The sequence below is a fragment of the Xiphophorus couchianus genome, chromosome 8, assembly GCF_001444195.1.
Source record: "Xiphophorus couchianus chromosome 8, X_couchianus-1.0, whole genome shotgun sequence".
NCBI lineage: Eukaryota > Metazoa > Chordata > Actinopteri > Cyprinodontiformes > Poeciliidae > Xiphophorus > Xiphophorus couchianus.
In genome coordinates this window covers 19154518-19179906 of record NC_040235.1, presented here as the reverse complement: position 1 = coordinate 19179906, position 25389 = coordinate 19154518, and the positions used below count along the sequence as shown (strand labels likewise).

The 25389-nt window shown below is 37.0% G+C and overlaps 1 protein-coding gene across 2 annotated transcripts; it reads left to right on the top strand.

Moving 5' to 3' along the window:
- Window positions 1-24498, top strand: LOC114149331 (lysosome membrane protein 2-like). 2 transcript variants are annotated; one of them, XM_028025113.1, is made up of 13 exons: window positions 1-445; window positions 9684-9841; window positions 10727-10874; window positions 11037-11222; window positions 11386-11477; window positions 12653-12772; window positions 17670-17848; window positions 20011-20129; window positions 20748-20821; window positions 20920-20971; window positions 21344-21496; window positions 21650-21691; window positions 22457-24498. In XM_028025113.1, the coding sequence occupies exons 1-13, from the start codon at window positions 323-325 to the stop codon at window positions 22559-22561; spliced, it is 1551 nt and encodes a 516-aa protein (XP_027880914.1). In that variant the 5' UTR covers window positions 1-322; the 3' UTR covers window positions 22562-24498. The 2 variants fall into 2 exon arrangements, with proteins under 2 accessions (XP_027880914.1, XP_027880915.1); XM_028025114.1 differs by lacking the exon at window positions 21650-21691 and having other exon boundaries at window positions 4-445.
- Window positions 24499-25389: the final 891 nt, after the last annotated feature.

Sequence of the window (25389 nt, the reverse complement as noted above, 5' to 3'; positions counted from 1 at the left end):
AAGCTCCCCAGTCCGCTACAAATACTCCTCGGTTCAGTTTTTAATTCATGTGCTTTCAGTCCGACACAGAAAAGGAACCGCGTGTTTTCATTACTCATAAGAGAGCCTCCCTGCAAAGCCTGTAACTCGTGGCGGGACTTCTGTGTAAACCCTTTTCAAAACTTTCCCTCAACTTTTCGACAGGGCAAAGTTAGTTTCAAAAAAAGCAAGAGGCACGTTTTTGTTGTGCGTTAGAGTAAGAGTAAAATTTTCTCGGTGAAAGGAAGTTAACCTGTCCAACCATCCTTCCAGCGTTCAGTCTTGCTACTTGCATCTGCCAACAATGACGCGAAGGTCCTGCGCTATCTACACGGTGGGGGTCATCTGCGCCCTCCTGCTGGTCAGTGGAATCGCCTTGATGGTGGCTCAAGTATTCCGCAATTTGATGCACAAACGCCTGAAAAAGGTAGAGAACTTGAATCTTCTGACTTTCACGTTTATTTAGAAACTTTACTGTCTCTCTGTATAGAGGGAGAGTAAAGTTCACACGTTGCCGGATGTGGTAAAAACGCCTAACAATGATGTGATCGTGTGAACCAACCCTACAGATCCTTACTGTCTTCAGTTATATACACACAGGGATTTCAAATGACTAGATTGTAATCACACAATCATTATGACATTTTTATTTCTACTTAATATGGAATTTTTTAGTTTTTGGTTCAATAGATAGTCATATTAAAATGAAAGCCAAATGTGAAATGATAGGGTAGCCTTCTGACAAAACAAAACAACAAAGAAATGCCATATTTTCATCACCTTCCAACCCAAAACCTCAATATTTTTCAATGGAATGAAAATTCCAGACATTTTGTATTTACAAAACTATCTTTTGTTGTGGCATGAAAGCTATAACCCACATAGGACACTTCTAGAGGACCATGACTCAGACTACACCAAATCTTTAACTTTTTGGCCTAATGCCAAACAACCACACACCAATTACATTGCAATACACAAGGAGGTGGGTGGGTCATTTGAGGGATGCTTTTCTTCTACAGGGAAAGCTGTCTGAGTATTTGTGGATAAATAGTGCACAAAATACCAGAGACTCCTGGAAGAAAACCTGGAAAAGTTGGAAAATTCTTGAGACTCAGAAGTTCAGCCTTGATATACATCTAGAGGAGTGGTGCCTAAAGTCGATCTGGCATCCTACATGTTTTACTTTTCTCCCTGGTTTAGTGCATCTGGATCAAATGATGTCTCCTTAGAAAGTCTAAGAAGAACATTGACATGCTGAAAAGCTTGTTACTACCACCAGGGAGAGAACTAAAACATGCAGGATGCCGGCCCTCGAGGACCGACTCTGGGCACTCCTGATCTAGAGCAACAGTGGAAGGATTAGGGTGTGTAATGTGACAAAATGTGGGAAAGTTCAATGGCCAGTAATATATTTGCAAAGAACTGTTATGTTTTTATCCTAAATTTATTAGAAAAAAATAAACCTAAACATTTAAATATCTCTGTGTTCTCTTTTGCTAGCTGATAAACATTTTGGCCAAGAGGTTCAACTTGGTTTTATAAAATGAAGCAGCAAATACATTGAACCTTTGCAACATAAGCTTTATAGGGACACATTTTAAGGAATTACAGTTGTTAAGCTGTTACCAAGTAGTAGACGTTTTTACAAGAAGTTGCAGACAGATGACTTACTAGGAAGTGTGGGTTCAATGGCCGGCGCAGTGCAACCAGCATTTCTTTATGCCTTTAAATGGTTAAAGTCCTATTTTGTACTCCATGCAGTAAAAGTGCTGTGTTGATAAACTTTTCCATAGAGCCTATTTTTGCAAAATAAGAGTTGTGTTGGCAGGTTTCTGCATGTTTTTTCTGGTGCTGCAAAATTTCACATATTTCAAGGAGTTCAGTCAAACAGAGTCAGCAGATTGTCAGGAGTTTTACTAAAAGTGGCTTAATTGATTTTCTCAGTTCAACTTTTAAGATGCTGCGGTATGAATAACCACTTCTGTTACCAGTAAAATTTCGTCAGCATATTCCATGTACATGTTTACTAATCATTAGATTATCTGTGACCGCACATTTTATGGTATTTTAAGTGTCAAAGGTATTTTAATGGCCTCTTATTAAATCAGAGATTAAACGTACAATTACTCCCATTTCTCCCATTACGCCACAGGACAAGGTAAATTCACATAAAATAAGAGATTAAAGACGTAAACATTTCTTTCTTTGTTACATCTGAATGGATTGCAGCAAAGTTCAAACGAGAGCTGATCGATAACTGAAGTCTGGACAGAGCCAATGAACTGAACACAATCTTACATACAATTGGTTCAGTAAGGGAATAGCCTGAGCAGCCTCCTCTCCTGTATTGAGCCAAACAGACCATTGATTCTCCTTTGACTAGCTGACTACCAGACCTATGTGTGATTGTCCACCTTGGCCACGGTTCTTACTGCTTCCCCATTACGGTCGTCAACCAAATGAGGAGTTGGTGATGCACTTTCCATCTTTCCTACCTGCCTCTCTTTTAGCAGTCAAGTGAAGAGGCAGCTGGAGAGACTGAACCAGAACAAGGTTGTGGGGCCAGATGGTGTCATCCCAATAAACTTGAAGACTTGTGCAGAGTAGCTCTGTTGGATTTTTTTAACACATCTTCATCCTTAGCCTGAAAAGAAGAATGTTCCAGCACTGTTTTTTTTCTAAATAAAAGCCACCAGACAAGTTTTATTGTGTATTTGACAGAACTCATAAGTCACTAATCACCAAGGAGGCTGTAGTTCTCATTTAGAAGATGTCACATTGGAGAGCCAACTCTAAATGTTTCTTTTTTTATTATTTATTATTTTTAACACAACAATGAACACCATACAGAGATGTTCAAGTCATACTTGAGACTCATACTTGAGTTTCATACTTGAGACTCACTGAGTTCAGTATGAATTGCCATACTGAGTTGTACTGAACCAGAACAAGGTTCTGCTGAATAATTCTATGTCGGGTACAAATTGATGAGGAGTGAATATGTTGCAGAGTAGCTTGCCATATTTCCTTATCGATCTCTATGTTAAAATCATCAGACAAAGTAGCACGAAGATGACTAAGCCCAGGAGTCAAATTGGACTTAAAAGGTTGTATATTTTTGATATTATACCCTTTGCAGTGGGACTACTTTCTAGCAGATGATCAGCCATAGTGGAGACAGGAATTATCGGAAAACCTGGGAAGCTCCAACACTGTTGAATAGATTCTGCCTTGTTCCTGTACTAAACAAAGTTCATCCATTAGTCCTCCATGACTGTTGTTACCCTGACATCCCAGATCCTGGAAACTTATGTTGAATCCTGCAGTTCACTTAATGCCATGGAGTTAGAGCTGAAGACACCATCTTACACCTATAATGCAAACCCATTACCATCTGGAAAAAGAAGAACTAAAAGGATCATGTCCTGTATTATTTAGAAATGATTCCTGATTTTAAGCAGGATGCTATATGGAAGTGACCAGTAGAGAGAGTCTAGCCATAAAGCTGGTAAATCCTTTTGCGATGAGATCATCACAAGAGGTCAGATTCCTCCTGTCATGTCTCATCTCTTCTCTGCCCCATCTTTTATTGTCTGGTTGTGTTTTGATGTTGCTCTTGTTTGTTGCTGTAATGCTTTACATCTCATAATTTCTAATCAGTTGTAAACAATTTGCTATCCAAGCTTTTCCTGTCTTCAAAGGCACTGAAGTAATGGACTCTCAGTTGTGATCCCCTCAGCAACTACCAATATAATTTGCTCATTGGCAGGATCAGTGGCTGTAGCTCTAATATGAATTTTATCTCTGCTGTTCAAAGAAAAGAGAACATCAACGTTGCCATCTACACATATTTGACTCCTTTGGCTCAACTTTTCCAATGCTTTGGTTCAAAGGGGTTTGCAGATGTTTGATCTCATTCCCAAAGGCGGCCGATTCAATGAACCATGTGTACAGAGCAATATAGGCATCTTGTTATTGTTTTCACAAGATACTCAGATTCTCACATATGGGATGGCTAGTCCCAAGCACTTTCACAGGAAACAGCAAAAATATTCAAAAATTCTTCTTTCTGCAAAACAAAAGATTAAAATTGTACAGAAAAGACAGCAGATATAGCCCAAGCTATAGTCACCACCTGAGCTGGCAACTATGAAGGTACTGCTAAAATGCACTACTCAGGTGGAAGGAATCTGTCAGCAGAACTATTAGTTGTGTGTTCTACAAATTTTACAAAGCAGTCCTGGAATAAAGCCTCCGCCTCAGTGTTTTCTGAGGCAGAGGCTTTATTTTACAGCAGGACATCAACCCGAAACATACAGTTAGACCTAATGTGAGATGGTTTATGTCAGTGATCCTCCTTTAGGTGTTTCCCCAAATTTTTGGGAAACACATAATGAGTGGTTGATTTACAGCCTACTAGCACATGATGGCATGCTAAGAAAAAAACAAACAAACACTTGAATTAGATATACTGGTGCATCTAAAACATTTAGGGTAGTCGTCCCTAAGGACTAGAGTTAGGCACCACAATTTTATTTTAAGGTATATTTATATGTTAGTGGGCTAGTCAGGAATGACACCTAAATCCAGAATGTGTGGCAAGAGGTGTTCTTCATGTTATGATAAGTGATCAGTGTCAGAGAAATATTTTTGTAAAATTAGAATAGTAATATTTGTTTAAATTCATCAACCAATCACGATGGGCTGCAATGGAAATATGTCTTGTCATATTTCTAGCAGACTAATTCCTCTTAAATCATAACATTTACAAAATCGTTACCCTCTGGGGTAGTGGGCTTAGATTTATGTGTAGATGCAGGAATAAGTGGAGTCATGGGAAGTTCATTCTGTTAAACTTGGCAACGTCTCCTGAAGTTACTGTAAATATGGATACGAAAGCCTGATGGAATTTAAAATCATAGCAAAAACAACTAAAAACTTTCCAGAAATGGCGAAGTGAAGTTGTGATTGTGACTGCATTTGTAGAGGCTGCAAAATTGATTCATTGCTTTGTCTACAGTTGACACATCAAAGTCCATGTTTTAGTTTCGTCTCCCATTAGGAATCAATCTTGATTTTCTGCTGAGACCACAAAACTAGCCACAATATTTTGAGGGGGAAACTGATACAATCTAGACTTTGAAGATAACAGTTATGTTGTTAAGTGACTCAGAACCAGTGAAACAAATACTTATTAATTGCATCTAGACTGGACAATCAAGCAAATATACAACTTAAACTATTTTTCTTACAGGCAGGCTTATGGAGCCCCTAAAGAGACATTGAAGAAGAAAAAAAATCTTTCTTGCACACATGAGATAGTATGTGGTGCGCACATATTCTCTTGTGCGCACTAGATTTTTTTAAATTAAAAAAATTATATGTAGTTTTCATATAAACAAACGTTTCACTTAGAACACTTAGTCATTTAGCTTACCCTTGATGAAAATTTTCATGACAAGTGTAAATATTTACTTCCTGAATTCAAAAGTTACAACAGGAAGTAGAGGTGCTAGAATAAAGGAGGCGAATGTCACAAATTAAAAACAAAACAAGAAACTTCTTCCCCATAACTTCTCAAATTTTGTGCTACGGCATTGATAAATTGTCATGAACAGCTTCCCAATGTTCCTTGCACCCAATCAATATTTTTTTGAGGGAGAATGTCCTAAAAAGTTATAAACAACTTAATTTATGATATTTTAAAAGCATAAGCAGTGTTGGGAATCTGTTCTAGTTGGGCATAAATATGTTTAGAATCCCTTGGCATATATTTGTTATCTATTTAAAATAAGAGTCCTCCCACCTTAAAAGAATTGAGCAGTTTCCCTGAGTTTAAAGATGCTGAAATCGTATGATTCCCATATTATTGTAAAACTTTCCCAGAAGGTTCACCTTACTATGATAACAGTGCAGCCAGGAAAATGACATTACTCTGGTGTTAGTGTTATCACACACTACACCTTCATTTTTAGTTTCAAACCAAGCCTGTCTCCATTGCAAGGGTCAGGTTGCTTTTAGGTGAAAGGTTTTTAAATCATCCTTTGGAGAATAACAGAATACTAACATTTCCATAGAGTCAATAATGTAGATTTATTAGCAGAGATATTTAATGAAATGAACTCAAGACATCAAGAACTTTATCTTTCGGTTTTGTGTTGTTGCAGTTCTTCTCTTCAAAAGATTCAATTGGAAAATATTTTACTAAATAATTTTTATTAACTCTTCTGTACCCCTCAATTTTTTATTTTTCCAATACATTGGCTGTGCTGATATAAATGACGTACATTTTTTTTTTTGTGCATAGGATGAATTTAAATGTTAAATTCTTTTGCTATTCTTTTTTTGTTTGAACAATTTTAATCGCATCTGAGTTTTTTTTTTGTTTGTTTGTTTTTTTACATAGTCAGAATATTGTTTTACATTTAATCTACCAAAAACTACCAGTTCATCTATATTATTTATGGGAGGAAATAAGATTACTTTTTTTGATGTTTTTTTCTTTCTAAAAAAGAAAATACTTTTTATAAATAACACCCACATTTGAGAGTTAAACACTTTTAATAAAAGTTGTTTTGTATGGTAAATACACAACTTAATTAAATATTAATTATGATATTAATAATATTAAATTCTCTTGATACATAATATTAGTATGATAATATTAGTATTACTATGATAATATTTTAAAAAAGCTGTTTTTGTTTCCAAGCGACAAGTGGAGCGTAACATGAAGGGAACCCCAGTAGTTAGATCTCTGTGTGTGAACTTGATGAGACATTCCTCATTTCTCTAAGAATAAAACGTGACAAGAGAAAAAGCATGGCACTGGCATTTTCGACTAAGTGAAAATTCAGATTGGAAGTATTCAAATAATTAGATTTTTTGTACTTGAAGTTTTCTTTGCATAGTGTTTTTTTATGTTACTCCCCAGTTATTTGTCAGCTAGTATGAAGTACTTTAACTGCATCAAGTTACTGCTTCACGCTACCAGGAGTGTAGAGTATCTCCTCCCACATGTGTCCTTTAAGCCCTAGTCTCTCTTTGTTTGCTCTGTTTCTTTTATTGTTTGAGATTTGTTAGGCAACTTCTGTGTTTTAGTGTGAGGTCAGCAAACAATGATTCTTTAAAGACACAGGGTTATAAGAATATTTTCTTGATTTTGGTTCCTTAGACCAGTGGTTCTCAAATGGGGGTACGCGTACCCCTGGGGGTACGTGGAGGTACTGCAGGGGGTACATGAAGCTTTTCAAAATATCTTTAAAAAATCAGTAGGCTCCTCATAATAAGTCTTGGGAAAAATTATTTTGTAAAAAGTTTGATAAAATATAAATGTGTGTTCATGCACTGAATTTTATATTCAGTATTTAGTTTCAATATCCTTTAAAATAAAACGGACCCCCCCACCAAGTTAGTTTGACCCATGGACCCAGGGCACTCGTCAACGACCTGTCGTTATCATGATTACACTGTAACTATGGAGACGTGGCTAAAGCATAGCAGCAATGCTGCTGAAAGTATAGATAAAGTGAAAAAGAAGGCACTGTACCTCTTTTTTATTCCAAAAATGTTTTGCCCGTGTCAGGGGGTACTTGACTAAAAATATATTTTTAAGGGGGTACATCACTGAAAAAAGTTTGAGAACCACTGCCTTAGACCATTACTAAATAAACAATGTTGGTGTAAGATTTTTATTTTTGCATTGTTGAGAATATGTTTAAAGAAAACATTTTGAGCTGAAAACATACCAAAATGACATTGGTATATTTTGAACAGCACACTAGATATTATACTGCATTTCTTGTTTTTCCCTTAGTAAATTATATAATTATTTAAAAACTGCAATTTGGTCATATTTAAGTGAGGGCTGTGGTGTTTTAGAAGGATTCTTTAGCCACCTTGTGGATGAATTGATGCCCTGTTGGAGTAATTTAGTTGGCCAGTCACTCTTAGGAAGGTTTAGTCCCAAATCCTTAGAAATAGTTTTTTTTATTACTGGTAGATAAAACATATTGTGATGCTTTTTGAGATCTTTTGTTGCTGTCAGGTTAAATTTAATAGATTGTATTTATTCCCTTCAAAAATCATCTTTTGAAAACTGACTTTGTTAAAACATGTCTGCAACTTTGAAACGCCAAATTGTGTCAAAAAAAACGCCTAAAAATTTCTAGGTTTCACTGTATGTGACTTTTGTTCAGAAAGTTTTGTTCCAATACTCCAGCTCAATCTCTCTGTTGTTATTGTCGGACCCCAAAGGCAAGAGCGAATCTGAATCAGATTCATTATAAATTTGGTTATTTTACTAAATTTAATTTCCACAATGCTGTAGATTATTTTGCTTTGCAGGAAGAGGAAAACACTTTTAAAGAATGCAAAGCTTTTGTGGCTCGACTGGAAGATTTTAAGAACTGTCTCCAGCTGTGTCCAGTGTTTTTCACATCTATGTATGTATTTGAACATCGCCACATCAAAGCACAGGTTTCTATGTGTGTTTGTGTATTCACCTGCCACGTGTGTTTATGTATCGGGTGTGGCGTAAGGGTTGCGATGTACAGAGATGAGAGGGATTTTTTGTTCCTGTTTCCCATATATTTTGTGTAGCATGCTGTGAGGGTTATAATATTGATTATTCAGAGCGTAAAAGGATGACAGACTCTGTTCCTCAATTTTAAGCGACAACTTTGTAATTCTTGACTACTCGGTTTTGTCCCATCGCGCAAGTAATAAGGGACTCTAAAAAGGAGGGGATTTTTATTCTCTTGAAAAATTTGCTTGGCGCCTACAATAAATTTGGCACAGTTAGGTCATATAATCTTTTTTCCTTACTTGCTGTTTGGAAAAAGACCAATCCCAATTCTATTCTTATTCCTTGTGCAGTAGTTTGAAAAAACACCTCTCTGTTTCATCATACTGTATAATCAAACAGGGTGGTCGGCAGTGCTCCTCCTCTGGGGCCTCAAAAAGCTAGATCCTGAGGAATGTGGCTCAGATCATCAAGGTCCCCCACAAACAGCGGGCATCAGGGTCCATGCATCACATGATCTGTCAGAGGCGCTGTCTCCAAGTGCCTGTCGTCAAGGGAAACGGCTGACAATGGGGTGGTGGAAGGGTCCCCTCTCACACCATTTGTGTTCGCAGCCAATGCTGTTGTCCGACACTAACGCAGCCGTTACCCCCCCCCACCCACACACACACACATTCCCCTGCACCCACCCAGAAGGATGTTTTTCTTCTTGGGGTTGTTTTTACTGCGAGCGTACTGGGAAAACTTCAGATTCAAAACATGTGCTTGCTGTGGCAAAGCACTGTTCATCGTGCAAGAACAGAATCATGCGATTAAAACGCATAAAAAGTCCAAGAATCATTTGTATGCTTCAATGTGGAAGGTTTCAACCAGCTCATTTTCTTTGCTCAGATTATATATGGAAAATTAAATAGTGTCTGATGTTCTGTTGAAAATGCATACCAAACATGCTGCGATTGGGCATAATGACCTAGAAAAGCGGCAGATGCAAAGCCATAGCTACAAAGAAGACATTTTAAGCAGTTCAGGAATGTTTTTTTTCTTTTTTCATTGGTTTAAACTTTCATAAAAAAAAGCTACAAAAAGCATAGTATAATTTCATTATTTTTGTGTGATTTTTGTTTATTCTTCTCAATAGGAAATTGTTTTAGTGGAAGGTAGCCGCGTGTTCGAGTCATGGAAATCCCCTCCCCCTCCTGTCTTCATGGAGTTTTTCTTCTTTAATGTGACCAATGTAGAAGAGGTCCTTAATGGGGAAAAACCAGAAGTCAACCAGATTGGACCCTACACCTACAGGTAAGTCAAAAACGAAACAAAAAATCTTTTGAACTTGAAATGACTTTTTGCAGAGTGACATGCTTATTTTGCTCACTCTAAAATATCCTTTTAATTTTGTGGTAATAGGGAAAAAAATGAAAAGTACTGTGGACCATTTTATAAAACAATTTAAAAGATGTTTAGCAATAGCTAGTGTGCAAAATAAAATAAAAAACTACAGCAGGGATTTTTGCTTTTGTATGGAAGAGTTCCAAAAACAAGAAAGAAAGTTTTTAAAAAATCAGATTTTTAATTCCAGAATTCTAATCTCAGTTATCGATCTGCATTAAAGTTAGATTTCAGACTTTTGTCGAGTATATGCTATATCCTCTCCCATAGTTAGTATGCACTTCATGGCATCAAGATGAATTAAGATGCATTTATGACCCCAACATGCAACTTCCTGCTGAGGTTATTTTAACACTGAGCTTTGGAGTTCTTTCCTACCTTTCTTGTTATCCTCCTGAACATAAATCTGGGTCATCTAATTTTTCATAAAACAAAGGCGTTATGAACTCTTCCATACTGTGTCACATCACATTTTTACCCGGGGGAAACATAAGGTGTGGTGTTAGATTAAAAGTCCCAAGAATCACTGAACAACTTTTTAAAAAAAAGAAAGTTACAGTGTAATTTCTGTTTATTTTAGAGAAAATAAACAGAGATTATTTTCTGTTTACAATGCCATCCAAGGTATTGTTGGATGTACTAATAGTTGGTGATTTTTTAAAAATTCCTAACTGAAAGTTTTCCTTTTTTTCTCTAAATTAATATCGATGTATATGACAAAAGGTTGGTTTAAATTTTCAAGTTTTAATTCAGCAGAAAATTAATCTTTTTTTTTTTTAATGACTGTTTGTACAGAGAGTACCGGTATAAGGACAACGTCACCATGCTGGACAATAATACAAAGGTGTCGGCGTACAACGCCAAAAGCTTTGTGTTTCTGGGGGATAAGTCTGTTGGTGACCCAGATGTCGATAACATCACCACTGTCAACATTCCCATTTGGGTAAGTCCTTATTTAAAGGTTGGAGATAAGTGGGAAAAAAGACTGGGAATCCAGCTGGGGTAAAGGGGAGTGTGTACTGCCACTGCATTGCTCTGCTCACCACCAGCATATCCTGCAAAATTGGTTGTATTTTCTCATATCTGTTCAAATTCTTGACTCTAGGCTGCAATGAACAAGGCGCAGGGATTGAAGAGCTTTTTCTTGAATTTTATGATAAAAGGCACCAAAAGTCGTCTCTTCACCACTCGAAGTGTTCAGGAATTACTTTGGGGTTATGAAGATGCTTTGTTGGACCGCATTGCCTCATCCGGTACTGATGTGGAGAGGGTTTTTGGCCTCATGTACAAGGTATGCACAGGTTTAACAGAAAAAAAAGATAATAATAATGATAAAAGCTCTTCTGTATTTTAGCAATTTTACAAAAGAGAGAGGACTTTTTTTTTTATAAACTTGCTCTTACCATCACACAAGAAAATGTCATTTTAATGAGCTCAATGTTTGTTTGGCACAGAAAAATGAAAGCAGCGACGGAGAATTTGTCTTCCACACCGGAACGCAGAACTACTTAGATTATGCACGGATCGAAACATATAAAGGGGAAAGGTAACACTGATGCAGTCTCACACACACCCAGGACATAATAGAATTGATCTTCTCATTGTGGCGGCATGTTGGGGTAGCTGGTGCTGCAGTTCTGATTTGTTCCTTTTGTAGACTTTTGTTTATAATTTCTTTGGTTGAATTTTTGCATGGTTGGACAATTATTCCCTCTGCTTTTGACTGCTGTGCAGTTGGAAGAAGTTTTGCCTTCACTTTCTTACTTTCTATTATGATGTGTAATCACGACAACTATTTTTTTTCCACAACTGGGAACAGCAGAGGAGCATCTGAAAAACTCAAATAATACCTGAATTACAACCTCATTCAGGAAGCCTATTTCCTGCATCCAGGAAGTAGCGCAGGACCAATGAGCAGAGAGAGAATGTGAAGGTTCAAACCGTCTCATAACCCCAAACCCAACATCTCTCTGCCTGGCGTTCTAGCCAGATGGAGTCAGAAAGAGGAGTAGCAAAAGCAAGTGAGGAGGATTAGCAGGACAGCTGATGGCGTCATCCAGGGAGTATTACTGTGGAACATCGTCTCTGCTACCCAGAAATTCACAACTTACTTTGAAGACACTGGCATGATATGAGCTGTGACATTTAATTTCTCTTTGGGATAAATAAAGTCTTTTTTTATTGAATAGGTGTGTGTTGGGTAATCTCTGCCTTTCACTTTTTTTCTTGTTGGTCTTGCCTGCAACTCTTACCACAGAAAGCTGGACAGAACATCTTGCTACTTGGATTTTCTCAAAAGGTTTTTAAATAGCCTTATCTTATCCAGACTTCTTATCCTTAAGTGGTATAATTACCCTTTTGCACCAGGGAAGCTGCGTTTTGAAGTGCTGCAGATTAAACCATTCTTGATCATTTCTACAATGAGTATAGCAAACATGTTGACATAACAAATGTGTTTTTTTGAAAACATCCTGTGTGTTTTCTTTTTTCTATGACCTCTTTTTGTCTGTGCAAAATAAAATAGCTCGCTAAACCTTTCTCTATTGCTGGCAAGAAAGAGGTACTATACATAACTTCATAAATTCAACAATTAACTTGGAGCGATGTGCTGAATTTAACAAAAACCTAAGTAATCTGAAAAGAGGGAAATGCAGGCTATATGAACACTTGTGATTGGTTTGTTGGCAAAAAAGAACAATGTTAATTTAATTTGTGTTATAGGATGCTCAAATACTGGTCATCTAATGAGAGCAACAGCATCCTTGGATCAGACGGAAGTGCTTTCCATCCCTTGCTAAACAAGAGCGAACGTCTTTATGTCTTCTCTCCTGACCTGTGCAGGTAAAGTTCAGGACCTCACCGCCCTCCTGTGTGACCTTTTATGTGCTTTGATATAAAGACTTTGGCAGGATCTTTCCACGTTCACTTTCTATAGGAAAAAACAACAAAGAAAATACGTATAGTTCAAGGTGATGTTATCTAATGGCTCTATTCTGGCGTGAAATACAGAAGCACTGTACCAGGAAGACTGGATTAGAGCAAGCACTAGCTCTGGATAGATCCAGGAGAGATTCAAAGCTAAATGCTAAAGTGCCAGTTCTAGGATTACTAACAAAGAAAGTAGAGATAGTTAATGACAGCAATTGGTTTGTCAATGACTCAGTCCAGGAAGGAAATATAGCCAGAAGCTTCGAGCCAGAAGAACATACTGAAGATGAGACACAAAGTTAAGTAATTTCAAGTACTGCATTAATAGAAAGTAGGGAGGAAAGATAGTAGGATGGTCATAATATTCATCAGCAGTCTGTAGATACAGTTATATCTAATGGTAATCCGAATCACTAATGGAAAGCTGTAAGCCTAGTTTTTAAAGTACACTGAGTGTTTAGCTTTGGTAGAAAAATAAGAACTGGTTCCACCAGAAATGGAACCAGCTCTTATTTGATGTTTTGATGATTATATTTAAAATCTAAACAAAAAACTATTAGAAACTACAGGAACCATCAGTAAACTTGCATTGTAGAGACATTCCACAATATTTTGGAATGTCTCTAATGGATTTCTATTCCATTAAAAGTCACATATCTTCTAATGACCAGAAATGTGATCAACAGGAACAGATTAGGGTTGTACCCCATTGCCTGACACAATCTTGAGTTCAAATTATTGTTTGCGAGGAAATACCAATGTGTTTTGTTTTTGGAACCAGTTTTGGATCCCTTTTGCAGCATCCTGATCACATACAAATAAGTCCACAACAAACCTCCTTTAATTGCTGGCATCTCATGCAGTGGAGGCATTTCATGTTTAATAAAAACCTAATATCAATCAAAGATAGTTTTTTTTATGTGCTAGCCTGACATTTACAGAACAAATGTTTTGGTAAACAAAGGTGTAGCTGCATCTCTGGGAGTTAAAATCTCTGTGTTCAAAGCTTGATCTGTGTGGAGAATAACCTTTTACTTATTAACAATCTAAGTAGTCCATTTAAGTATGATTCCACAACTGTTGATCCTTGTTTGATGCAAAACATACAGTATGTGCCTTGTGCTTATCCGTAATGAGGCCCACATCTTCCTCTTTTTGTTTGGTGTGGAAAGAATCTGGTAGAGTAATAGAGCAAGCACCTTTGGCTCTGATTGGATGTGTGCCGAAGACCCCTCACCCAAATTTTCAAAACTCTTTCACACACTTACTTTTTCCCTAATGGTGTCATTGTGTCTGACTGTGCTTTAATGACCATAAGGGAAGTCTTCCCTCCTTGTTCCTGTGTTTTTAAATTTTTTATTTATATATAATTTGAAGAGGAAACTTTTAGTCAACTAATGTTTTGACCCTTTACACACTTACTATGGCGTGACGCCTGTAGCTGAGTGGCTAAACCATGTGCTGAATGACATCTGAGACTGATCTGCTGGTTAAAAAAAAGTGCCAGGATTCCCATCTGCACGCTCATGCGGTGGTGACCCTTTGCTCCAGTAACTGACAGCTGACCTGCAAAAGCTGCAAAGTTTTGACAAACTGCAGACAGGTGTTATTGTTTAAATATCATTCTTCTATCTGAAGTTTATTTTCCCCCATAGCCACTAAGGGGTTTAAAGATCCTTATGGATTCCCCCGAATCAGAAATAACCAATTTAGAACTTTGTAAAGTGATGAAGTATGAATATTTGAAATGAAATTCATAATCCTTGAACTTGTTCACATTGTGTCAAGTTACAACCAACTTCTCCAAAGTTTTTTTTTTTTTTGCTACAACATAATTGTGAAGTGGAAAGAAACATTTTCAACATCTTTTACTAATAACAATTTGAAGAGCAAGCTGGGTTGTACAACAATATTCAATTTGAAGAAGTGAGGGAAGGCTTGCACAGCTGCAAACTTCACAAGACAAAGTCCTTCACCTAAACTGACAGCCAAGGCAAGGAGAAAATTATTCAACAGGGCAGCTATTATCCACACACTTAACAGATCTGGACTTCACAAGTCCTGTTTAAAGTTTGACACAAGCCATGTAGGCGGACACAAGAAGAATTTGCTTACCTCAAATAATAATAAATTGACAAGTAGGTCATCCTCCTGAACACACAATTCTATGGTTCATCTTCCAGTAGGACACCAATAAATGTGGAACCAGCACTGACCCTTGTAAGTGTTGTAATGGTGGAGTGAAAGTCCAAACCTAAATCCAATTGAAAATCGGTGGCAAGAGTTGAAAATTGATGTTTGGAGATGTTATCCTAACAATATGACTGAGCTAGAGCAAAGTTACCAAGACGAATGGGCAAATATCAGTATGTTTACAAAGCTGGAGATATGCATACCAACAAGACTGCTGCAATTACAGCAAAATGTAGTCAACCGAAGCTTAAATGTTTGCTCAGCTGATCTAAGCTTTCTTCAGATTGGTGTTTGTTTCTCATTACGAATACAAGACAAAAATTCCCAGTCCAGTTCTGGAAAGCAGAAACGTTTTAGGTGCTTTCCTTGGCTTCTCTCCCAAAGGTCAAGGGAAAAGGTCTACATAGTGTTGTTGCACTACTGGTATGCTGTGTTTCCTCCCAGTCAGTTGGCAGACAGTGTATGGAGGGCTTTGTTCTTGCTGAGGATGGTCCAGATTCCTCTCACACTTTATAACTGCAGTTATTCACAGAAAAAGGATGGGCCCCTCACAATAATGCAATTCTCCTGTGAAGTGCTGTAAGATTTTTAACAAAGAATTAGAACTGAAATACAGATAAAAATTAAACCATTTTAAGTAATACATTCAAATATGTTAGAAATGTTAACTGAGACTCCAAAGGAAACTGGCTTGATGCTTGAGAATGCATGCAGGATTTCATCCAAATGTACTTTTAGAGAGAATGATACAGTTTAGACATTTCAGATCCAGCAGGAATCTCACTAAACTTCAACAAATTCTTATATAAAATTAGTTTTCTGGTGTCACAACTATGTGTGGTGTTACATTGTTGGGTCAAGGCCCACGTATGCTGTATGGCTTTGTAAACAGGTTTTGGGAAGTGGATAGTTGCATTTGATTTTTAGCACAATTTAGCACAAAAAGTCCCTACTCTGACAGAGAATAAGAAAATAAGTTCATTTTTGTGGGGATGTTCCAGTCAAAGGTTTTTGGTTTGTCTGTTAAGCTCCTATATTCATCCAAATCATTGAGGATGAAGAGTTTTCTAAAAGTGAGTTTTGGGTTAAGACTCTACCAGTTTTATTAATTGAAGCACTGAAATTTTCCATTCTTCTTTTCAAAATGGCTTCAGCACATGCAGATTGGATGAACTTTTTTTTCTTGCAAATTTTTCCACAACTTCAAGTTAATTTAGATTTGGACTTTGACTGGGCCATGAAGAGACATGACTATGGTTTGATCATTTTATTGTAGCTAATGCTCATGCTAAAGCTAAAATGAGGCTTGGAATCTGTTTCAAGTGTTTTTGGTCATTTTTTTCAGCTTCTTTGTTCCTACTGAAAAAATAAATATCAACAGTATGATTCTGCCACCACCATTTTTACTGTGAGAATGCTATATAGAGCATTAGTTTTCAGACACACGGCTTAAAGGAGGCTGAGTACAAATGAAGGTTACAGTTTGCAGAGTTTATTAGTGGATAAAATTGTAAACAAGCCTTAGCTTGCCTTCCACATCACAGTTTCCCACTGTTTTGTGGATAATTCCCCTCAAAACACAATGAAATGTGTGGTTGTAAGTTGGCAAAAGGTGAAAAATCTCAAGCCAGTGTGTAGGATGTCATATAAAAATACATATAATTGTTGGCCAATTCATGCTACACATCACATTTCAAGCCAGGTCTAATGTGCCTATTCTGCACTGTATTTTTTCCTGTGTGAAAGTACATCCATAAATCAATGGCACTGTTGTTACTGACCCTTGTAACTTTGAACGATTCGTTTTGTTGGAGCACACACTAATGTCGCACTGAGCTTCTTCTGTTTAGTCTGTGTGAATTACCAAAAAGCAACAATAGAAGCTGATAAGCTGAAAGCACTTTCTGAACAGGGCTAAGAGAAAGCAAAGGAAGATTAGAGAGGATTTGGTGCTGTTGAACTCGCTGCACAATCAGGCAACCCAGAGCATATTATCAATGCTAAGCTTTAACAAAGTGATTTTATTTTAATGTCACAGATGTATTTGCCTTCCCTCAAGTCTTACTAATAATCAGAGTAATTTTATCATCCTTACCTTGCTATTGTATTGCAGTCGCACGGAGGAATAAACCACATTTAAGTCGATAATTAATCATACCCCTGGCAGATTGAGATTTGAATGAATTGAAACATTCAGATGCTGGTTAGAAATTATAGATAGAGTTTGAATGCTCTAAAACTAATAAAGATATTGTCCAATAATATTTAAGAAGGATATCAAAAGCAACATGTCATATGAATAAAATTAAACAAAAATGACAATTTTGAGAAATAGTTCACATATCCTATCAGAAACAAAATTCTCAGCGGAAAGAAAATTATTTCAAATCTAAACCTGCCAGGTGTATGAATGAATTTTGTACTTATAACTCAAAATACCAAAAAAGCATAATTGTTGTCATATTATGTTCAGGCTGAATGCCTTAGAAATTGACTTTCTGATTACGAAACAGTAGGATTTGAAATATGTTGATCTTTAAAACAATAAAAAATAGACTTTAAAAACATTCTTTTCAGTTCTTATGTTTGAAACTTTAGCTTCTTCTCTACTCTCTAGGACTATCTACATGGAGTTTGAGAAGGATGTTGAGGTGAAAGGAGTCCCCGCCTACCGCTTCACACCTCCCCGCTCTGTTTTGGCCAGCAAGGAAGAGAACCCGGCCAACAAAGGTTTCTGCGTCACCCCTAAAGAGTGCCTGGGAACTGGGGTCCTCAAAGTCAGCCCCTGTCGGAAAGGTAATTTTCACCCTGTGCTGCACATTTATCTTTAATAGTGTTTGAACTCCTACATGAGTCTGAAGAGCTTCAACTGTAGCATTTGCTTCTTCTTTTTTACTCTCCTTTTTGATTTTCATTGCCGACAAAGGAGCTTAGGGTTTCAGTTATATCACCAGCAGTAAAATTAAGCATGAAGGACTCACGTGACGCAGCTCTGCAGCCCAGGCCACACCTCAGGCACCATCTGACCATGAGTGGGCCTGCAGCATGTGGCAGTAAGCTCTGTCACCTGATTGCACCCTTGAATCTGATCAGGAATGACCTTACTGCCTTCGTTTCTGGACTCTTTAAAAGAAGAAACTCTAACTGACTCATGTGTTGTCTTGTATTGGCGTTACCGGGCAGTCTATTTCAAAGAACAACTTACTTCACAGCAAAAAACATTTGACTTAAAGCGGACTTTTATGCATTATGTTCTTACGTTTCATTGTGTTCTCACATGGAAAGAAATGAAATATTGCTGTCAATGCCAGCAGTAAAAGTGGTGAAACATTAGAAGACGTGTTGAAAGTTTACAAAAGTCAATGCTCGGCTGAGGTCAAGAGTTTTGTTTAGCCACCAACAAAAGGAGTTTTTGGAGTGGAGGATTAAGGTCACTCGTGGCTGTGCTGATTTTAAAAAGGGGGAAAAAAGTGAGTGCCGTGCTTGCTCTACAGTGACCTTGCAGGTTGTCACATGAAGACTGCTCTCAGGTGACTGCGGGTGGGCTGATGTTTTTGTCATCAGCCCACTGCCAAACACAAGAGAAGGAAATGTGTCACCTATGCCCCACTTTGTCATCACCTCATCCTCTTCCCCCCCCCCCCCCGTTATTGTTGTCAGTAAACACGAGCAGTGCGCAAACTGTGAAATATATTCATTTTGCTCTGAATTACGTCCGAGCAAAAGTAATACAGGCAAAAAAGATACCTTTCTTGTCTGTTCTCTTTACCTTTACACCATGTTGTCTAGTATGGGACCCTGCTGACAGTAAGAGGAAAGGAATTATTCTTTATCTAGACAGCCTTTAATTCGTTATACAAGTTGATTTATTGCCCCTTTGTGAACTGCTATTTTTTTTTGTCTTGGACATTAGCTTTTGAGGACAGATTGTATCTCTAACTTCCAAGGCCAAGTTACATTCTGATTTAATCAAGCATTAAAGAAGTCAGGAAATAAAACGGTGCTTGAAGTTATCAAGCTGTGTGTACGCGTTTGTGTGTGTTTGTGCCTGTGAGTTCACTTTCATGACCTCAGTGTGTGCATAGACACATAAACATAAAGACCAAGATCAGCTTGGAGAGCATTCATGTAACTTACATTTATCAAAAGACAATCTGATACAGCTCAGATTTACAAATAAACAGTCATCATTTAGTCCATTTCTGTCTTAACTTAGCAAATACACTCACTTTATTAAGTACACCTGTTCAATTGCCAACAGAACGGGGAAGACTGATGTGACTTTGAATGTGGTATTGTTGTCCGTACCAGACAGGTTGGTCTGAGTATTTCAACAACTGCTGATTTCCTGGAATTTTTGTGTATCGCTCAAGGAGAACGAGCCAAAAAAAGAGGAAAGTTTCCGCTGGGCAGCAGTTGCGTGGATGATAGCTCCTTGTTGACGTAAGGGGAGAATGGGAAGACATAGAAAGGCAACAATAGGTCAAATAATTCATTAGAATTAGACAATACCAGGGTGGAAAAAGTGTTTCCTGGAGCTATGAATCTTGAATTCAGCTTCATAATTCAGACAGTGGGGAAGGTCATAACTGAGTGAAAACAACATGAAAGCATGGATCTGTTCTGCCTCCTATGATCAACATCTTAGACTGACGGTGGCGGCATGTTGCTGTGGGGATTATTTTCTTGAAACATATTGGTGTTTTTCGTGTCAAACAAGGATGGTTTAAACACCTCAGCCTACCAGAGTATTGTTGCTGAACATATCCACTCCTTCATGGCCACATTGCACCTATCCTATGGTGGCTACCTCCAGGAGAACAATGCACCAGAACTTGCAAGGTATACCTAATATATTGAATATATTGGATACCCTGTATTTAATCAGTGAGTTGGTCAAAAAACATTGCGGTTAAAGTAGTCCTTATTTGTCAAAACAATCATTTTTCCTCTTGTAGGTGCCCCTGTGGTTGCCTCTTTTCCTCATTTCTACCTGGGAGAGGACAAATATATAGAAGCGATTGGAGGAATGGCCCCTCAAAGGCATCATCACCAAACGTTTTTAGACCTCAACCCGGTAAGCTACCAGAACGCACAGCTGTCTTCTATTTATACCAATTGCTACGCCACATACTGGCTCAAATGCAGTAGTGCAACCATTTTATGAAACATCAGAGGCCATACCATAAAGCATTTTTCCCCTCTTGACATAATTAGCATCATGCAAACAGGTTGATTTGAATGCAATCTTTTGCAGGCTGGAATATCATTGAAAAACTATTTATTTCACTAATTCAGTTCAATAAGTGAGAGTTATATATTGCAGTTTCCAGACACAAATTTATTTCAAGCATTTATTTCTGTTCATTTTGATGATTCTGTCTTAGAGAACATGAAACACCAAAGCTCAGGTTTTCGGAAAATTACAGTATTGCATAAGACAAATCAAAGGGATTTTTAATGGATTAATTTCATACTGAAATGTAGGTTTCTTTATTTTCTTTGTATGATCTTACGTAGCAGTGGCTGTGTGCAACGACTCCAAATAATATATAATTTAAAAAACAACTTTTTGAAATTATTTACCGAAATACATTCACTTACAGTATATGAAAGCAAACTTATTCAGGTTCACCTACACATTTTATTTAACATAATAATAATTATAAATACTTGGTAATTTTTTTGCCAACAGACAACTGGAGTGATTGTGCGTGCAAGCAAAAGAGCTCAGGTTAACATCTTGATCAACAGAATCTCTGGATACCCGTGAGTATCTGCACCCCAGTTTAGACTAAACGCTGCAGTCTTTTTGCACCTATATATTATTTATGTGAATCTTTACATTCTTTTCATTTTTTCAACAGAGACACTAAATTATTGAAAGAAACAGTCTTCCCTGTTATGTTCCTCAATGAGGTGAGAAATGGCAGATACACACACACAGTTAGTTGGGTGTATTTGATTTAGTGTTTTTGTGTAGTTTTTCTTTCAAGAATGTTAAGTTAAACAGTGACTCTATTTTTTTTATCAGAATATGTTATATCATTAACTAGTTTATTTATACCATTAACTAGATTCGTTCAGTACCCTAAACCTAGCTAAGGGTAATGGTTTAGGGTACATGATGAGCTCCCATCATGATTAAAACAGTGAATTCAATACAACAAAATTACATAATTTGTCCTTATCTGATGTGATGAAAACAGGTCATAGCTGCTATCATAGATTATTTTTGCCATGTTCATTTTTTTGACATTTAACTCTATAACCCTACTTCTTGACTCTCAGAGTGTGGTGATCGATGATGCATCAGCAGCGAAGATGAACAAGCTGCTCATGATTGTCAAAGTGGGGTCCAACTTCCCCCTCATTATTGTGGGACTAGGTGGGATCATGCTTATTGTCTTCATCATCCTCCTGATCAGGGCCCATCAACAGAAGGTAAAACACATCCTCCTTAACCAGGCATCATTCTAACACCTTGCAGTTTGCTTGATCCTAAAAAGTAATTTGTGTTAATCCTTGTTAATTCAATTTTTTAACTCCTCACCAATGTCTCTATGCATGTGTTTATCACCATTTATCTCTGGGCAGAAAAGAGTTAAGCGCATTGTGTTTACCAAGGCTGCCTATGCTGTAAGTCTTGCTGCATTGTTTCAATCCATTCATTTCTTTGTTGTATTACTTAATGCCTAAATGCATGATGCACAGTTCTAGTGAGAAGTTTACTTGTGCTCACTGTGGAGATAAATTTTGTGGTTTTATGTGGGTCAGTTATAATCGTAGAGTAAAATACCAAAACTTGAATTTATGGTACAGGTTCAGATGTTTTATTCTGTTGTTAACATCTGTTACAACAGAAGGGTTAATAACTAATTAATAATTGGCGTACATAAGGACGTAACATTTACATAATAATAAGTAGATCAATATCCACATCCACAATCTACAGTATACTCGCTTACACAGACACACATAGGAGATACAATCATGCATGAAGAATTTAGAGAGATTATTCAATCTTTCATGTATATTTTTGGAGTATGGGAGGAAGCTGGAGTACCCAGAGAAAACCCTCGGTCCATGAAGCAGGGAGAACATTCTTCATGCACCACACTGAGAAAATCTAGAAAAAAAAATTAGTAGCGTAAATAAAGAAGACCTAATTATAATTAAATTTTTGCCCATGATGAGTGATTAAACACTTCTCACTGGAAATGCATTTCATTTTTCAGCACACAGTAAAGACCACGCCCACTCCTGGTTTTAACACTTTAACACAGCTTGGTTATGCTGGAGCGTTACAAAAAATGTTAAATGCCTATCAGTGCAAAAGACAACATCAGCCCTTTTAGTCTGAAGATATATATATATTTTTTTATCTTTTCATCAATAATACAGACCGCAACTGAAGAGGACATCTCCTATTCACCAGCCAACACTAAGGAGAAGGACGATGGCCAGAATGGAAACTACATTGGCATGACGACTAAAACGGAGCAATAAACTTGGGAATGAAGAATAGGATGGAGCTGCAAGACAGGGTGGTGTGGCATCCTTTTCATTTTAAGCACAATGTATTAAATTTTCTTGGTTAAGCACACGCCACCTACAGTCCAGGTATAGCCATTGGAATCCTAAAAGCAGTTCTTTTTAGGTTATGTGCCACCAATCTGTTTTTAACTGGCTGGATTCTTGTCTTGGTCAGAGCTCAGTGCTGTCAGATTATGAAGTGCTCCTAAGCCAGGCACCAAGTGTTATTTAGGGAAGCAGCTCATTGGCATCTGTAAATGTAGTATTCGTAAGTCAGAGTCGTCACTCTCAGGGGGTCTCCTGCCCAGCTGCTGTCAAACATTATTAAAGCAGGATAGACATAAAACTGCAAGTACCGGTAATCTCTTTTTTCTAAAGACATTTCAATCAGTTCAGTGTGATTTTGTCCAATTTCCCTTTTATTCACTCAGTGTTGCAAAACATTTATTATTTTATATGTAGGTAGTCCACTTAGAACTACCTACATATAGTCATGATGTGAAGTGAGTTTTTTGTATAGACTGTGGGAGTTGATCAACTTTTTGTTGCCACGTTTTACTTAAAGGTTTTAGCTAATATGTAACCTGCAACTTTATAAAAACTATCCTACTGTTTTCATTTAAAATGAATCCAGATTAATTAATGCAAGAAGCGAAAGGTAATGGTTAGCCCAAAAAACTCCCTTCACTCCCTAACATTATTTTGAGAACTCTTAAATTGTTTTATATTTTTCCATCAGGCATTTATTTACAGAAAACTATATGATTAGTTTGACAAGAAATCAGCATAGGGATAGCATATTTGAAGCTTTTCAAGTCAAAATAGCTGCATAATAGAAAAGTCAGGCAGAGCAAAAAAAAATTTAGATTTGTTTTTTACCGTTACATTCTCTGTACAATGTTTGCGTATAGGGAGATCATTGTTACTTGTACACCTCATTCTCTAGTATCACTAAACTCATTCTCTAGCATCTATGATGCCATTCATAGATGCTATGAATGGCATCTCCATTCATAGTAAATGGAGATGCCATGAAGTATCTACTGCAGAAGCAGAACTTCTCACACATCCTGAGCCATCCCTTTCATCAGAAAGTTTTTATATACGCTGTTCAACTGCCTTTACTAACCAACATGTTATTCAGAAAATTATTTTTAACTTCTCTAGTTGTGCCTTTGTAAAGGTCAGGACTGTTGTGTGCCTACTATTGTATTTGTTCTTTACAAATGGAGTATTATGCCATTTGGATTTGTCTTCTTCTTCCAGCTTCAAGCAAAAGTAGAACATAAGACTCATGGAAGTTTTTTTTTTCTTTTTCTTTTGTAATGAAATCAGAGACACGAGGCTGTTTTTATTTGATGTGAATTTTGATGCAATCTTGAAAATGCTGTGGAATGATTCAAGTGAAACTGTGATGAGCCTCAGCTGTGATGACCGCTCCTAAAACATGCCAGGAGGGATCTGAGTAGAAGTTCCCTATGCACATAAATGAAAAATCATGATGTACATATCAGACAGTGGAGAGCGTCAATACAATTATAAACAATTAAAAAAGTTAAATGGAGCTCCAATGCTGTTGCAATTTTTATTTCATGCGAGCAGTACATGTCTGGGTAGACATGATAGAAAGGTTGTTGCTTTTGTAATGAAAAATAAGCAGTATTATACAACGGAAATCTGTCAAAAGGCTAAAGGACGGTAAATTATTTTTGTTACACTTACAAAACCAAAACACTGACAATGTAGATACTAGTCTGGGATTCTCTGTACCAAATTTTGATCACGATGTTCTGTTCTGTGAAATTATTGTTACTACTACAACCACATATTGCTCTGATTGTAAGCTTTTGAAATGTTGACTGTTAGCAATGTTTTTACTGTGTTCACAACAATAAAGCGTAGTTTTAGTAGATGAGTCTCATTACTTCACGCCATTCACTGTTTGCCTCTCAGTTTGGTCATTTTAAAGTTACAAAAATGAAGCTCACCGGATTTGAAGGGAAATACAGAGAGATAAGTTGCATGGATTTGATGGATTGATGCATAACTGGATCAACGGATGGACAGATAGACGAACGAATGGAAACATAGCCCTTTTGTTTAGCGATGACTTAATTAAAAGCTGTGAAATAGATAGCAAAATTGGGATTACTAGATAGATTACTTTCATTTGGGTATTGCCCACTTCCTCCATGCTGTTCTTCTCTGAGTGGAGCAGCATTCACAAGTAGTACTATTGAATAAAAATTAAATGTTTCTTTAAACTATAATGGACAAAAAAAAGTTAAAGAAGACTATGAGTGTAAATCACTTTACAGAAAAAAATTGTAGCTACTTATAACATTAATAGGCAAAGCAACAGTTTGAGGGCTGCGGTATGAATAAATCTATCTCTGACAACAGTGCAAGACAAATTCAAAGTATTGTCTGTATTTTAAAATGATATTCTATATTTTAAGAATAAGCAACAGAGATGTTCAGTGTCTCGAAGACAAAAACATTATGATGAATATTACAATGACAATTACTAAGTCACAAATAAGGGATTGTAAATTGCACACAACACAACTATGACTTTTATTAAGAAATAGTTTGCAATATCTACATAACAACTCTCTCCAATCACATGATTTTGTGGACTAGTGCCAGGAGACAGTGGACTTTTTATAAGTATATTGACATTTTGCATTAATGTGTTGTCATTAAGCCATATTAAATTGCTGTCTATAATTTATTTTTTATTATTATTCCCTATTTTATGTGAATCTGAGCGCTTCCGTATTCTGTTTTACTTTATTCTA

Coding starts and splice junctions, on each gene's coding strand:
- LOC114149331 (XM_028025113.1), top strand. CDS start 323: ATGACGCGAAGGTCCTGCGCTATCTACACGGTGGGGGTCATCTGCGCC. Junction 11,478..12,652: donor GAAACATATAAAGGGGAAAG/GTAACACTGATG, acceptor TTTGTGTTATAG/GATGCTCAAATACTGGTCAT. Junction 21,497..21,649: donor TCAGGGCCCATCAACAGAAG/GTAAAACACATC, acceptor ATCTCTGGGCAG/AAAAGAGTTAAGCGCATTGT.